The sequence below is a fragment of the Pteropus alecto genome, unplaced genomic scaffold, assembly GCF_000325575.1.
Source record: "Pteropus alecto unplaced genomic scaffold, ASM32557v1 scaffold392, whole genome shotgun sequence".
NCBI lineage: Eukaryota > Metazoa > Chordata > Mammalia > Chiroptera > Pteropodidae > Pteropus > Pteropus alecto.
This window is the reverse complement of record NW_006431933.1, coordinates 1,159,334-1,176,043: the sequence shown is the minus strand read 5'-3', so window position 1 is coordinate 1,176,043 and position 16,710 is coordinate 1,159,334. Positions and strand designations below refer to the sequence as shown.

The 16,710-nt window shown below is 36.2% G+C and overlaps 1 protein-coding gene across 2 annotated transcripts in view; it reads right to left on the bottom strand.

Annotated features, from left to right (window-relative positions):
• JADE3 (jade family PHD finger 3) overlaps positions 1-16,710 on the bottom strand; it is a 133,705-nt gene that overhangs the window by 20,556 nt on the left and 96,439 nt on the right. For both annotated transcript variants that reach the window (XM_006906900.3, XM_025043389.1), the window contains 2 exons: positions 7,968-8,158; positions 4,697-4,908 (listed from right to left, as the gene is read on the bottom strand). In XM_006906900.3, coding sequence (XP_006906962.1) covers positions 4,697-4,908; positions 7,968-8,158 — 403 coding nt within the window. The remainder of the gene's footprint in view (positions 1-4,696; positions 4,909-7,967; positions 8,159-16,710) is intronic.

Below are 16,710 nucleotides of genomic sequence, written 5' to 3'. Positions count from 1 at the left end.
AAAAAAAAAAAAAAGGCAACTTCCAGTTATCTTTTCTAAGATCAGCATGTCTATCCATGAGAACTGACTTTAATGATGATAGAATAAGACTAGAAGGGAATAGATGCAAAAGCTAGCCCACCTGTTATTTGCCTTTGGGGATTACATATTTTTTTCTTTTTCCCCTGTTTTCTAAAGCTTCTTCAATGATTATTATAATTAGTCATATACTTATTGAACAATTTCTACATGTCATGCAGTGTTGTGATCAAGAAAAAGTGTTAGAAAATAAACAGAATGAAACTTCTGAGGAGCAAATGAGCTGACGTTTAAAGCCTAACAGTGCCTAGTGTATAAAAAGCACTTAGCAAATTGTAGCAATTACTTGCTTGGGTTGAAGAAAAAGGGCTTTGTGAATGATTCCTGAATTGAACAGAATATTAGACTAAACACAATACTCCATAATGAGTTCTGGAAGCTGCTTCAAAATCCTTTAAGGAATGAAGCTGGACAAATAAATAAATGAATTACTAGAGGAGGAAGGAGATTAATTTGGAAAACGTTCTAGATTTCCTTTTCACTACCTCCATTTTGCCCACCCTTCCCCACTTACTGCTCTACTCTCACCATTAGAGATCAAACCTGGGGGCCACATGGCTCCCCGTATAGCCTGGCACACCCTCCACCACTGACTGATTCATCATGGCAGCTTCATGCCTCCCCTAGGAGGTTCACTCATAGCTCAGATTCAAGTTACAACAGGTGCCATGATGTCAATCCCCTAACTTGCCTCTTTTCCAAACTCTATCCATATTGCTCCCATGGTTCCCAGCTTCCAGATCCAAATTCCTGCACTCATATTATCCACTTTCCTTCATCTACTGTCCCTGGGGCTTACTAGTCCTTCCTACAGAGTGAACCCTAGACTCTGACCTTTCTATCCATCCCACCATAACTGCTCTATATTCAAGTCCTCATCAGGTCATACCTAGATTGATTTATTTCTAAGTCCTCTTTTACCCCCTTCACGCCTTCAATCCTTCCTCAGTTTGGCTGCCATATTCTTCTTATTAAAACAATGAATTTATACCACTGCACAGCAACATACCCTTTAGAAATTCCTTCTGTTATTACCCCCACCCCCATTTAAACCAGGGGTTCATAAACTACGTGAGGCCTGTTTTGTAAAGCCAGTAAGCTGAGAATGGTTTTCATACTTTTAAAGAGATGTTAAAAAATAGGTAACAGGGACTATATATATAGCCCTCAAAGTCTAAAAATATTTACTATCTTGCCCATCAAAGAAAATGTTTGCTGGCCCCTGATCTAAAGCCTGCTTCTCCTCACCTCGCTTCTCAGATCACTGCATCCCCTTGTGTCTGCTCTACTTCTCCACCCCTGTCCTCTACTCAGTGTGGTTTCCATCACTAGGTATGTAGTCCACATCATGTAGTCTTCTCTACTTTGGCTGTTATGTTTCATCTCCTCAGTGAGATTTTAAGGTCACTGGGGGTTAGGTCCTTTGTCATCAGTTTATCTGGAATGCTCTTCATACTGAGCTCAAGTAGGTGGTTTGGTAGAACAACTTAATTTAGCTCAAGAACTGAAGCTGGACTCCAACCAGGCTGCTCTCACAATAGCAGGGCATCATTTTATAATTTTCAAAGCTGTCCTTTCTCTGAGGTCCAGAAAGATTGTTAGGAAATGAAAGCAAGCTTCCTTCCTAGAACAGAGCCTCTTCCAGACCAGCAGAAGAAAAACTAATGACCGGTTCTAGGAATACTCTATATCTCCTGGCCATTCTATTGGGAAGAAAATCATTTACTGAATCTTGTGTAGATGTATTAATAGTCATAAGACCATAGAGCCTGTATTTCATAGCAGTGGTTCTTAACTTTTTGTAGATCACAAAATGATGAAGGCTGTGGACTCTCTTGAGAAAATTGCACAAGTGCATGAACATATGTTTTGCATATAATTTCGGGGGGTAATAAACTCAATGCCAAATATTACATATGTGACAAATATAAAGACTATGAGCATGTACCTTCACGCAAATTAATTTAAGCCTCAATTTGAGTGTTCAATACCTGGACTAATAAGCAGAAAATGGAACATTTAAAGGGACTTGGAATGGTCTTAATTTTCACATTTTTTAATGAAAAAAATTTAAATTTACTATTAAAATCTGAAGTCTATTGATGTAAACCTCTCTTCTAAAATGCTGACAATAAGTGTATTATAGGCACAGAGGAACAAACATTTGAGATAATATGGCAGTAAATAAGAAAAATTATGTTTAATAAATACAGATGCCAACATGTTTCAGATTCTGTTAAAGAGTAAACCAAATCTTTCAAATCATTTAAAGTCACTTTTCAGTCAACAGAGGGAGCTCTAACCTAAGTAACTCTTTAGAATTCAAGTGACTATACTCACTTGGGAAGAATCTCTTTTGTATGAAACTTTATGTGGCACGACATCCAGCTTTATTTAATACAAACCAGTTTACATTCTGCAAAGCTTGGTCAAGTGTCACTGTCATCTTTTTCTACGTGATGAAAGGGCATCATTTATAGTCTTTATTGGATGTTTTCAAAACAAATAAAATACCTTTGAGGAGAATTATGCTTCATTTCGTTAGTCAAAAAACCTGAAAATAGTTCCTTAATATTTTGTCTCAACTGTGAAGGACAAATACAGAAAATATATACAGCTGACCTTTGTACTTCTCCCTTTAAGCCTACTACAGATTTGCAATCATTTACCTCAAAACCCTAGAGTGAGAAACATCAGGAAATTCAGGATTGCTCAGATCTCAGGAAAGTAATACAGTACATACACGCTATAACACCTAACCCCTCAATGGGACCAGGGGCAGTACCATATAATCAAATTCATTAATATTTCTTTAAAAAATATGTGATATTTACACAAAATGGGATAAAGACTATAAATAGCCTCATATTGGGTGAGTTCTACTATTGCCCCAAATCAGTTTTGGTGCCAAACTTCAGCAAAAATTTGCAGTTTTCAGAGTTTTAAAAGTTTGGAATTGCAGAGAAGGGATTGGTGGACCTGTATTGTCAGATACTTAAGTTCATACTTACGTAGTAAAGATTTCTCTAAGGTGTGACATAAATGACAATAACTGGTGGAGTGAATATAAATTTTTGAAATCTAGTATTTTAAGGGACACAAGTAAAATGAAGAAAAAGACCCAATTGGTGACAGAATAATTTTGAGTACCTTCTAATACAGAGGGTTAGATTAGGTGGCCCAGGGAATTAAACTAAAGTCTTAAGCTTTGGTTTCTCTCTATTTCTTGTATTCTAAAATACAAATCCTATCCTTCAGGGTTGACAGGATAAAACTGAAGTTCCTCAGTTTATGAGAGAAGCCCCTTCACATGCATCCATTGTATCCTTCTCTACCCTAACTCTCCATGCCTTCCCTGCTCCACTCACTACTGAAGTGCTCAGAGTTGCCTCCAATGTGCTTTGCCCACTCTCACTACCCGTCTGAACATGTTCTCCTCTCTGCCTGAACAAACGTTGCTGTTTTATCTGGCATTCAGCTTGGATACCACCTCATGGAAGTTGTCCCCAACTCCTATCCCTCCCATGTACCTCCATAGCAGCAGGGACTTCTATCTACAAAAAATGACATACTATGCTAAATGGGCAGTTTCCCTGTAGTCCCCACACCAGACTCTGATCTCCTTGAGGGTGAAGACCATGTCTGCCTCTTCATCACTGACTGTGTCTTCAGTATACAGCATAGTTCTAGCAAATGGATAGTGTTGTGTACCTATCTGCTAGATAAATTAATAAAATGAATGAAACGTACAACAGGTTCACAAGAGTGAAAAATCACTTAGGGTTGGGGAGTTCAAGAAAGGATTTGAACTATTTTGGAAGATATGTAGATTTTTGACAGCTGGAGGTGGGAGACGACATTTTAAATTGGAGTATGGCTGAAATCTGGAGAAAGGACAGTATCAGGAATATTTATCACTGCCACCTTGAGTCACCTTATTTCACTGGAGCACAGGGCTTGTGGAGGAAGAAAAGAGCTGAAAAGAATGGTGATATCATTATTAATTAAAAAGGCAGTGTGGCAGAAAGAATGAACTAGCTCTAAGAGCTTGGGTAGTCACTTCTCTTAGTATTACCTGTGAAACTGAGGAGTGGGACAGTCTTTTACAATCCTAAGACTATATGATCTTTAACAATGAAGTAGACCTAGCTTCCTGGGAGTGGTATATTTGGGAGATGGAGGATGTCTCTGGGTACCAGGATAAGGAGTCTGAACTTCCAGCTGTGGGAAGTATAAACTCACCAAGGTTACTGACCAGGGTTGTAACTTGATGATGTAACAGAGATTTGAAGTCAGAGGACAGACTCCAAGGCAGGCAGCAAGGAGACTCCCCAGGGGACTGTAAAAGTACTGAACAAGGCAATCTCAATGCCCAATGCATGGGCATAAAGGGATATAATAAACATCCAGGTTTAACCCCCTGGGGTAAAATTAGTAAGTAAGTCACCTTGGGGATTATAAGAAGTATTGTTTCTAAAGGAATTACGGAAGAACAGCCAGGCCAAATCTTTATTTTCCCCCTAAATGTGAGCTGCTACCCAGATATGGGTGCTAGAGATTATCACTGAGCTTCAGCAAGGCTGACCGTAGGGAGGTGGCGGTCTCCACTCTCACTAACCTGATGCACACAGATGTTACACTTATCACAGAACACCATATCATTCCCTTCTTCACTGTCTGGAGACCGGCACACATCACAGATCACATCTTCATCATACTCTATGCCTAGCCCTTCCTCTGTCTCAATAGCATGGTTCATATTTTCATGGCAAAGGCGTTCCAGGACTTCTATTGTTTTTTCCATAAGATTCTCATCAACTGGCCCACAACCTGCACAGAAATACAAACAATCAATCAACCCATCAGTCAGCTGTCATTCTCAAATCACCTACTGAGAGCTCAGTGCAGGGGTGAGGATATTCTAAAGGATAAAACTGTCTCTTCTTTGATCTAAAACAACCAGATTTCAAAGAATCATTTACTAGAGCTATTCTATTATTTACCTATCATTACATATTAGTGTTTGACACACGAGTGAGAAATATATTTCACCATATTGCTTAAGATATATTACTGACCCTCTCAATTTTCTATCTAAATCCTAGCCAGTCTCCTCCTAAATCTCTCTGTTTCCTTTTATTCTCACTGAGGGAGGACTTTAAATGAACTTTGTATTAATTTTGAATACTTTAACTTATAGAATTATAAAATAATTAGACTCACATACCTATTTGATATAAATAATCATTCTTAGCAAATTAGTCCCAATGAGCACATCTAATAGTTATACAAGGAAATTTTTATATGAAAAGGTATTAAATCATAAAAGAAAATTCTAGATACTATACATATGAAATATTTTGTTTTCAAACCTGACTTTTTAAAAAATCCAATAATATTTTTCAATGGCAAACTCCAATATAAAATAAACCTATTAGCATTTACAAAGGTCTAACTGCAAATTCTGCAATTACGCTTTTTGCTTCTTGATTCCTTTTCCTTCTATACTTTTAACTTTTCTTAGTCTATAAAAGATTTATATGGTGGATATTGATAAAATTAAACATTTTTCTGCTTGGGCAGACTAATGATTTTGTGAGAGCACATATATTTATTCTAAAAGCTCATAAACTCAGAAATAATTCTCAAAATGACCTAAAACAAATTTATTCAAGTATTCTACTTAATTTGTACTATGAGATATCCTAAGGAACTTTGAAATTCCACATAAATTACCTTTTCAATGTTGTAAGTACTTATAAAACAAACAAACAAAAAACTAGGTAATGTTTCATTTTTCCAGCCAAGACAAATGACAATTTTTTTTTTCTGGAGTTAAGAAGTATAGTGTTTGGTTATAAGAGCACCTGGATTCAAATTCTAACTTGACCTCATATTGATTATGTAAACTTTGACAAGTTATTTATCTTCTTTAGGGCTTAGTTTCCTTATCTATAAAATAAGGCTTATACCAAACTCGCTGATTTCTAGTGAGGCTGAAATGAGGTAATATTCATACGTTGCTTAGTATAGTGCCTGGTATATAGTAAACGCTCAATTTTTAAAATTTCTTAATCTGAATTTAAAAAATGCTTAATTTAATGTTTTTAAATGTTTATTTTAAGTTCTTAGAAGCCTCACTACAATACCATTCCTTAGCTAAAGGAATGCTTGAACTAAGTCAATTCTCTTTTAAAACTTTTCCAAGCCTAAATGCAATGTGGTATCCTGGATGATATCCTGGAACAGAAAAAGGTTATTAATAGAAAAATTGGTGAAATCCCAATAAAATCTGGAATTTAGTTAACAATAATGTACCTGTGTTGGTTTCTTAGCTTTGACAAATGTACCACGTTAAAGTGAAAAGTTAACATTAGGGGAAACAAACTGTGTGAGGGGTATATGGTAACTGTACTAAAGGTACAACTTTTCTGTAAATTTGAAACTATTCCTAAATTTAAAAAGTTTATTTTAAAAAACTCATTCAAAGAAAATTAACTGCAAAATGCCAAAGGGATCTTGTTATAAGGTAAAGACACGTTGAAGGCAGCACTGTAATTACTGTAATGTATATGGATGTTATATGGTTCATAAACACCACACATCGAGCCATCAACCCACTTGATTATACTCCCATATTCTGATTTTCCCATCAGTCTTTTATTTTCTTCTTTTTGTGGTTCCCACCCTAAATTGACCTCTCTTCCTCTTAGAAGGCAAAGCAAAAGAAGCCATAAAACAAAAAGTTTTAAAAGGAGTAAGTATTGGTTACTGGATAAGTACCACCATTATGTCAAATTGGATTTAATACAATTTTAATTTTTTGTTTACATGCATTCAGATACCAATCTTGAAATAAAGAAAGAAGAAGAGAGCGAGAGAGAGACAGAGAGAGAGAGAGAGAGAGAGAGAGAGAGCGAGAGAGAGAGACAGAGAGACAGAGAGACAGAGAGAGACAGAGAGAAGAGGGAGGGAAGAAAAGGAAAACCACTGATCCTTGTACTAACAATGAACAAATGTGATTCAAACAAAAATGAATCCTTCACCATATCTCTTATGTAGAACTAAAAACCACCCACAATTCGACAGGACCACTTGGACCAAAACACTGCTCATATTGAAGACAGGTCAAAAAGAGTTGCGTATAAATAGAAACTACATTTCTTTTTAGTCTAGGATTTCTCATCGTTGCTGGTATGGTTCTGTATGGCATACATTCTCTTCAAAATTATTATTATTTTACTTCGAAGATTTTTGTTTGTTTTTACTTCATTTTTATTGTTGAGAACTGCATGACAACTCTAGAACTCACTTGAGGTAGCTAAGACTACCTCCAGTTGGGGATATTTTGCCCTACACCTGCCATTCTTCTTCCATGCAGCAAAATTACAAGTCCTGCATTAAGGCATCCTGGTCACATCAACCTGTCAGTTGTAGTGGTGCTGCCTAATGCTGAAGATGGAGCTTCTCTCCATGAGGAGGAGATGGTAGAGGTGCTACTACCTTTGGCCCTGCTTACCAATGTGAGTGCTTTTCAGGTCTGAGTGAGGAGCCAGTCTTAGAACCCTTCTTAAGCAGAAGTCTAATCAGCCATAATCGCTCTCACACTCAGAACTCGGAAACAGCCTCATGAAACCTACATGCCATCCCTGATCTGTGCTATTCACTATGAATAAGGAAAGAAAAGGTCAGATTTAAATGTTATTGCTCTATTTCAATATGCTTATGTATTTCAAGGTATGCCTTATTAAGATAAAATCAAAGAGAAAAATAAACGAAAAGGCCAAGAAAGAAGCCACAAGATGAAAGCAAGTTAAATGGTTCTGACAACTTAAAAAAAAATCACAAGTTGAGTCAAGGAACAACTTACTTGTGGGAATACAACTTACCCATTTCTGCAAGGTCTTCATTGAGTGACTGGAGCCAGAAGATGTCCATGTCGTCTAGGTCATAGCGGCACACAGATGCTGCCAGCTCCGTGATGTTGATATAGCCAGGCTCTGTGGTCTCTGGATTGGAGCACTGGATATACTTCCGGGGCCGGATAAACAGAACATCCTTTACTTTCTCAGCTACAATCCTAGAAGAGCAAAAGAAAGACACTGATAACAATCAACATGACAGATTTGCACACACTGACTGGATGGGCCCAATAGCACTCAGATAATACAGTGGGGTTAAATGCTCTCTCTTTCTACCCTGTGGAAATCTCCTGTTCTGTCAACTTGGAGGAGTGGTAAATCCTTTTCTATTAGAAAGCAAATCGTTCTACAAAATCAGTTTTGTCATCTGCTGTGAAGACTGACTGCTAATGAAATGCTCCCAGGTCTCAACTACTATTCATTGTAATAAAATGAGGCATTGGGTGTTCTTGGTGCAGTGGCCACCAAATTTATTTAGAAGGGGAAATCAAGGAAAGGGTGATGAACAAAGGCACAGACAGATTCCCTACCAAAGATAAATTTCAGCTCATGCTTTTCTGCCATGGAGGCAATTCTGGATGGTGGTAAAGGCTACAAACTCCTATAAACCTGTTTTTTTCTGCCACTCACTTGTATGGTGATCTTAGGCAATTACTTAATTTCTATATGGTTCAGTTTTCTTAGCTAAAAAATAAGGTCAATGATGATAAATTATGATAAAATAATATCAAACTTTTAAGGCTACTATGAAAATTATATGAAATAAAATATGTAAAGTACTGAGTATAGAGTATAATAAAAATAAATGTTCACTAATGTCATTGTTATTGTTTTATTTATTATTTTAGCTATTTATGTATATGAGTTAAAGCCAAGAAGCCACAAACTTACACAAACTTAAGGTACTTCTCAGCCATAAATGATAGTGATCATAAATCTGAGCCAGGGTACATGATGGGATGAAAGATTCTTGCTCTTCCATCAACTTCTCCAGCAGGCCCAAGTAAACCCATATTTCCTCTCACTCCTTCTGACACTTAAGAGCCCAAGGCAAGGAAACCAAGCAAGGGAAGAAACAGAAGTATCTTACGCCAATGGCCTATTCTACTAACAATGTTTTAGACGCTGCATGAAGCATCAGAAAATATAACCAAGAGAAAACCTGGATTATTATTCCCTGGCAATTTTAAAGGACAAGGTGGACCATCTGAAAAAAGAGAGAAGGAAACAGACATATATTTCACTATAAAATAATGAAAATTGTTTCTCTGTAAGGCTTCTGGAGCCAGTTTTTTAAGAGTTACTATATATATAGAGGGACTCAATCATAAATGTATTCATATGAACACATATAAATACATATAGGCAAAGTCCACTCTGTAAATATAGAGTAAATATTTCCTCCTAAGCATTCTTCCAAAAGCTTATGATTCCAAATAATATATGCTGAATAAAGTTAGTAGCTACACATATTTGCATGTTAACTTTCCTACCATATGGAGTTTTAAAAGCCAAAGGCAACAAATATTTAAGTAAAAAGCAGAACCCTAAAATATTAATTGAAGCGAAAAACTTGGGAACTGCTGTCAGAGGACTGCTTCCAGCTGAAATGAACCCAACTGAAAAGGACAAGACATGTATATGAATTCTCCAGAGACTATATGAGATTAAATATGCTGTGCTTTTTTGATGCATGGCATATGAGGTAATTTTAGAACATCTATTTTTTTCAAGAGTCATCTTTTTCTTAAAGGAAGAATATTTTGCTAATTATTCATTTCAACTGCCTCAAATTCTATGTGGAATGAGGTAGACTATAAATGTTTTTAAATTAATATGTTTATTAAACTTCTGGAAGAAAACAAAGGAGAATATCTTTATAATCTTGGGATAGGCAAAAATACTTTAAATAAGACACAAAAGCTATTCACCATAAAGAGATCAAAAAACTTCTGTTTATCAACTATATATAATAAACTCTTACAAATCAATTAGAAAAAGACAGACAATCCAATTAAAAACTGGGCAAAATCTTAGACACTTGACAAATAAAGCTATCCAGATGGCAAGAAAACTTTTAAAAGTTTCTCAATTTCATTAGTTATCACAGAAATGCAAATTGAAATCAATCACTATTACCCACCAGAATGGCTAAACTTGAAAACTGACCAAAAACTGACAATACTAAGTGTTCATAAGGAAGTGGAGCAAACAGACCTCTCATACACTGCTGGTGGGAGTGTGAATTGGGACAACCGGTTTGGCAAACTATTTGGCAGTAGATATTATAGCTGAACAGATACATACTACATCACCTAGCAAACCCATTCCTAGAAATATACTTAACAAAAAGTACACGTATGTCTATCAAAAGATGAAGAAAAATGTCCCTATTAGCATTTTTCATTAATATATAGCTGAAAACTGGAAGCAATCCAAACATCTATTAAGAGCAGAATGGATAAATAAAATGTGGTATATTTACCCAATGGAATATGACACAGAAGTGAACCTTAATGATTGACTACATGCAACAGCATGGATGAATCTCATAACCACAGTGATAAACAACATGAAGTTCAAAAACTGGTGAAATAATCACTTATGGTGATAGAAGTCAGTTAGTGGGGAGGAACAGAAGGAAGGCTTCTAGGGTGTTGGTAATGTTCTATTTCTTTATCTGAGTGGCAGTTAAACGAGTATATTTAATTCACTGAGTTATAGATTTCTGTGTATATATTATACTTCAAAACAAAATTTATAATAATGATATTATCTCTTACCTTTTCATATGTATATTTTCATATGTATCTAAAGATATGAATCTAAGGACTGAATCTGACAAACAAATTATAGACTGAACCAGTAACACCAAACACAAAAGAACGTATGGGTAAAGTTAACGCACAGTCACAAGGAGAAATTCTTGTTAAATTCTTATTTTGATAAGAGGAGAAGGTCTATGAGAATTAGTGAAGAAAATATTACTTCGAAATTTTAAAAATGAAGCTTTAATATCTTCAAGTACATATAACATTACTACCGCTGGAGGAAATCCTAGGATTTTCCCTGGGTGATTTTCTTCCCTGGCCACTATACACTAAGGTAATAGAGACACTCTTTGAATGGTCAGCAGACTACTGACCAAATCAGCAAAAGCTCACAAGCCCGGAGGTCTAAGAAATTTTGTTAGAATGATGCAGTAAGTGCAGTTTTCAATTTGGATGCTTGAGTGTAAATGAATGTTGTAATAACTTTCTGGATGACTGACCTTTGGTGAAAGGACCCACAACCACTCCTGCTTAGCCCTGTAGAAAGAAGGCCTATCCACCTGCTACTCCTCAGAGTAGGCCAACTACCTGCTATCTCCGGCCTATGTGAACACTGCTGTGACACTGAGGAGGCATTAAAAAGAAGCTGCAACCACTCTAACCTTACCTATGGCCTCTTTTGGTGTCTTACGCACAGTGAGTCCTCAGTGTACCTTCAGTTGATCTAAATCTCTAGGCAAGTAGAGACTATGCATCATTTCCCAATGAGCAGATTAGAAACATTTGTGAACAGCACAAATATTGCACAAATACTATATATCATGGATTTTTTAAAGGCTGGAAATAAATGTCTTAAAAGCTAACTAAATAGGAGATCCTTGTAGTAATGTCTCTAGGAGTAGTTTCCCAAGATGCCCCTCGCTAATCTTTCCACTTGAGGCTACCACTTCTCTACCAGATTCCATGCTTCATCTATGAAACAGGACAATTATAATCTCTGTGATGGATGTATTTTTAAAATCCCACATGCTCTTCTATGTGACTTTGCCACTCCCACATCAAGTGGTAAAATCTTTTTCCCCTCCTCTTCAATCAGGGAGAGCTTGTGAGTGTTTCTGCCAATGGAATACAGCAGAAGTAATGCTATGAGAGTTGCCAAGGCTTGGTCATAAAAGGGAATATAGCTTTCACCTTGTTTGCTGGAACATGTGCATGTGGAGCTATGCCTAAGGTCTATAAAAAGTCTGCCTATGCTCACGTCATGCTGTGAGGAAGCCAAACCGCATGGAAAGGACACGTGCAGTCCTTATGACATTTCAGCCCAGGTGACAGACATGTTAGTGAATAAGCCTGCAGATGATTCCAGCCCCCAGCTGCTGAGTCATCCCCCAAACTGCAAGTCTTAGATGAGGTCATAGGTATTGTACAGTAGAAACAAGCCATCTTTACTATGCTCTATCTGAATTCCCAACCTACAAAATCCATGAATATGATAACATAGTTGCTTGATGCTGCTAAGTTTGGGGACAACAGTAACTGGAAAAAACAATTTATATAATAATAGTACTGGAAAAACTGCCAAAAGACTGCTTTAAATTTTAAGTAAAAGTGTATATCAAAGTCTCTGTACACTGTGCTCTGTACTGATTCTCATAATTGAAAGGAAGAATGGTAGGGGACTGCTGCTGCCTAAAATGGAATGGAAAAGGAGGTGTGGGAAGACTGGGGCAAGGAGAGTAGGGGGAGGTAAGAGAGGCATGGTGATAGAATACAGCAGTGGAGTGGAAGGCAGGCAGGTTTGTGCTCCCATTTACCATTAGGGGCTGTTCTTCCCTTGACTTACTGTATGAAATCTAAATTATCTTTTGAAAGTAGATCCAAGAGGATCTCCTTTAACATTGAATATGGGGTATAAGGCAATGAAGAATCAAAGATGACTAAGAATTCTAGCCTGAAAGACTGAAAAGCAGAGTTACAGCAGAAAAGGATGGATCTACCATAAGTTAAATGTGGAAAATTATAGGTAGAACTAGTTTGGGAAGAAGATCAGTAGTTTAGTTTGGGACATTTTAAGTCTGAGGTATCTACTGTACATCCAAGTGGAAAGGTTGAACTAGTCATTATATATTTAAGTCTGGAGTTTAGTGAAGAAAGTACTGCTGTCCACAGCCCAGTTAGTCAAACTTTTACATTCCAAGGAGAAATAAGGGCCTGTCTGAAAATCTAATTATTCCCCCTTTCAGTATCATTAACAACCCAGAAGAATAAGATGATATATTGTTAAGTGAAAAAAACAAGAACGCTCCCATTTATTTATGTATACATACGTGTGTATAAGTATATATACTGTACAGTTAATGTTTTGTATTCTAATGATTATTTTTACAATAAGTCAGTAATTCATCTAGTTTTAAAAACACACACGGTAAGTACATAATTAACCACTTGTGTGTCATACAACTTATAATGTATACTTCCTTTCAACCAAACATGAAGCATTGTTTTCCTTCCATTAGAACCTTATTGCAATAGAAACTAATTTAAATATCCAAATGAAAACCTACAAAAAACTATCTGAAGCTTGTTTATTACTGACTAGTGTCAAAATCATCCATAGTCCACCTGAAAACATGTAATGGGGTTGACACTTTATTTGTTGAACTTTCAAAAAATTCCTTGTGGTAGTAAACATATCTAAGTAGCTGTAACTTACAGGGCAAGCTGGCTCCGTAATTCTCTGTACCCCTTCCCTCAATCACCACATACAAATATTACACTATGAGATAAGAGAACTGCAGACAGGACAATGGAACAGAGGGAAAAACCTAACCTGAAAGCCAAAACAAAATTCTGAAAGGTTTGCTCCACCTACTCTATTGTGTTTTTTTCTTTATCATAGCACAAATAGAGTAATTCTAGCACCCCAGGATTAGGTCAATTAATTTACATACGTCCAAAATTACTTTTAAGTCCATTAGGAAATAAAATTCTGATGTATTTGAAAGCCTTGTGAATTAAGTAATAAAAAGCAAGTGTTTACTTTGGTTTTATTAGTATGTAAGCATCTCTAGCTGATTGATTAATCTGTCTGTAGGCAATAAGACAAGGAACTCAAATATAAACATTAAAATATTACTATTGTGATAGATTGAAGACAGTCACAAATCCTTTGATAGTTCTGTCGAGAGGTAGGGTCTACTTCCCTCCCATTCAGACTGGGAGCTCTCTGCAACTGCTCTAATGAAGGATGGTGGAATATTGTGCCAGTTACTGAGTCCAGGCCTTGAGACTAGCAGCTTCCACCTCTTATCTCTTGGAATACTCACTCTTGGAGCTCAGAGCTGGCATGTAAGAAGTCAGATTATTCTGCTGAGAGACCATGTGGAGAGGTCCTAAGACAATCTGGGAATCTGGGTAGTGCAGATCATACCATCAACTGCCATCAGTGTTACAGTAGTGAATAAAATCAGTAAGATTCCTGTGCTCATGTGGGGGTGAATTTGTGATGTCACTGTAAAGAGTAGCGGAGAAATGTTATGTGTTCACCAAACCCTGTTTCCTTTCTCATTTAGGCACATAGCAAGACTTCATTCTGCAGCCTCCTTTGCAGTTAGGTGGGCCATGTGAATGAGTTCTGGCTTATGGCATAGCCTAGCTGCCTCCACCTCCCAAATATACTACATAACCCTTCATACTGTCTCTTTTTTCCTGCAGACTAGATTTAGGGGTGGAGAAAGGAGTGGGAAAGGACCTAGCAGGTAGAGGAGCCACTAATAAAAAACAAAACAAAACAAAACAAAACCCGAGTCCCTGAATGAGTACATGGAGCAGAAGTGACCCACATCCCAAACCCATATTGGATGGAGACATGTACAAGAAATAAAATCTTCATTGTGTAAAGATGCTGAGACTTGTGGGGATGTCTGTCATAGCAGTTGGCCTATCTTGACTAATAAATAATGGTAAAGAATTGTTTCCCAATATTTTAAGATATATTTTAACTTAAATAAAAATAACTATTGTATTAAATTCATCGAATTTCTCTAACAGATTTATATTTTAGAATATTTTCTCCAGAGAAGTGATTTCTATCAGTAGAAAATAACTAATTAGGTTTTAACAAACTAAGGTGGAGGAACCAACCCAAAATAATGTTTTTACATTCCGATACTCTTCATGTGCTATTGTAAACTGCTATAACATTCTGTACTGAAAACTTTTAGCACAGAATTAAGAAATGTCATCATGCTTCAATGCACACTAATTTACAATTTTTAAAATTTGGGATCTAACTCTAGGTGGTGAACACACAATGCAATATATGTACGACTTTCTGTTGAATGATACACTTGAAACTTATTTTTGTTAAACAATGTCACCTCAATAATTTTTAATAAAATAAAATTTGGAAGACAGGAAGAATTTTTACAATTGAATAGTTATTAATTAACAGTTCTTTATAGGAAAGCAATACATGATCACTGAAGATATTAGTTTTAAATCTAAAAGCAATCATTGCAAGGGTTTATTATGAAACATTTATGTTAGTTTAGATTTGGAAGTTATGCCAGAAGAAACTTCAATTTGTGGCTTTGAGAATAAAGCTAACTTATTTTTGGAATTTTTATAAGAGTTTATTTGAGCCAAACTGACAACATGTGCTAGAGAGCAAGATCAAGTGCTCCCAAAGCTACTACTATCTTTTAATTTCAAAAACTGTTTAAAAATTATTTCAGTAGTGTAAATAAACAGTTACCACACACCTCCTTAACTTCTCTAGGAGTTTTGTAATTTATGAAAAACAACAACAACAAAGACATACAAAAAACACATTAACATAAAAAGTTATAAAATTAACCAATAAAAGGAACATAAATGGTGTTTTGTCATATAGTGGGAAAAAAGTAACATATTTGTCAGAGTCAAGGATAAAGTAGAGAAATTAACATCTTAGTTCAAAACAGGAAAAACTTGAAGTCACCTTGGTGAATTTGTGAAAGACGAGTTTTAAAAAAAAATAGAACTGGGATTTCTTGGTGATTCAAGAACCGTTTTCTTCCACAGCAGTCTTGTTTATAAGTGACTCATAAAACCAAGATGGGTGGGGTTAGGGTATATAGCATCTATGACTTTTAAAAAGTAAGCTGCTCAACAAATGAACCTGGGGCACCTGGATATCCACATGCAAAGGAATGAAGTTGAACCCCTAATACCTTATATCATATACAAACATTAAGTGAAATGGATCAAAGACCCAAATGTAAGAGATAAAACTAAAAATTCTTAGAAAAAAATAAGTGTAAAGTTTCACGATCTTGATTTAGGCAATGATTTCTTAGATCTGACACCAAAAGGATAAGCAACCAAATGAAAAAAATAGAAAAACTAAACTTCATCAAAATTAAAAACTTTTGTGCCTCAAAGGACACTACCAAGAAAGTAAAAAGACAATCCATAGAATGAAAGAAAATATTTGCAAATCATATATTTGATACGACTTATATCCAGAATATGTAAAGAACTTTTTCAACTCAACAATAAAGACAGCCCAATATTTAAAATAGGCAAAAAAAAAAAAAAAAATCCGAATAATTTCACCAAAGAAGAGATATACAGGAGGAATGCACTATATAAAAATGGGACATTATGGAGACTTAAGAAACATAGTGGAGTGAGAGATGTCCCCAGATCTCTTCCCCTGAAACAACAATAAGCTGAACATCTAAAACTCAAAAAAATAAAAATAAAAAGACCCAAACTGCACAACAGCATGTCTGAGCATAGGATCTGCGCATAAGATCTACCACAGGTCAGAAACCCGAGTGTCGGGCGGTGGACTGGGAGAAATAAAGAAATTGCCTCTCTCAGCCATCGGAGCTCCCATTGTGGGAGGAGAAGAGGAAAGGGAGAAGGTGCGGCAAGTTCCCTGAACACCATTG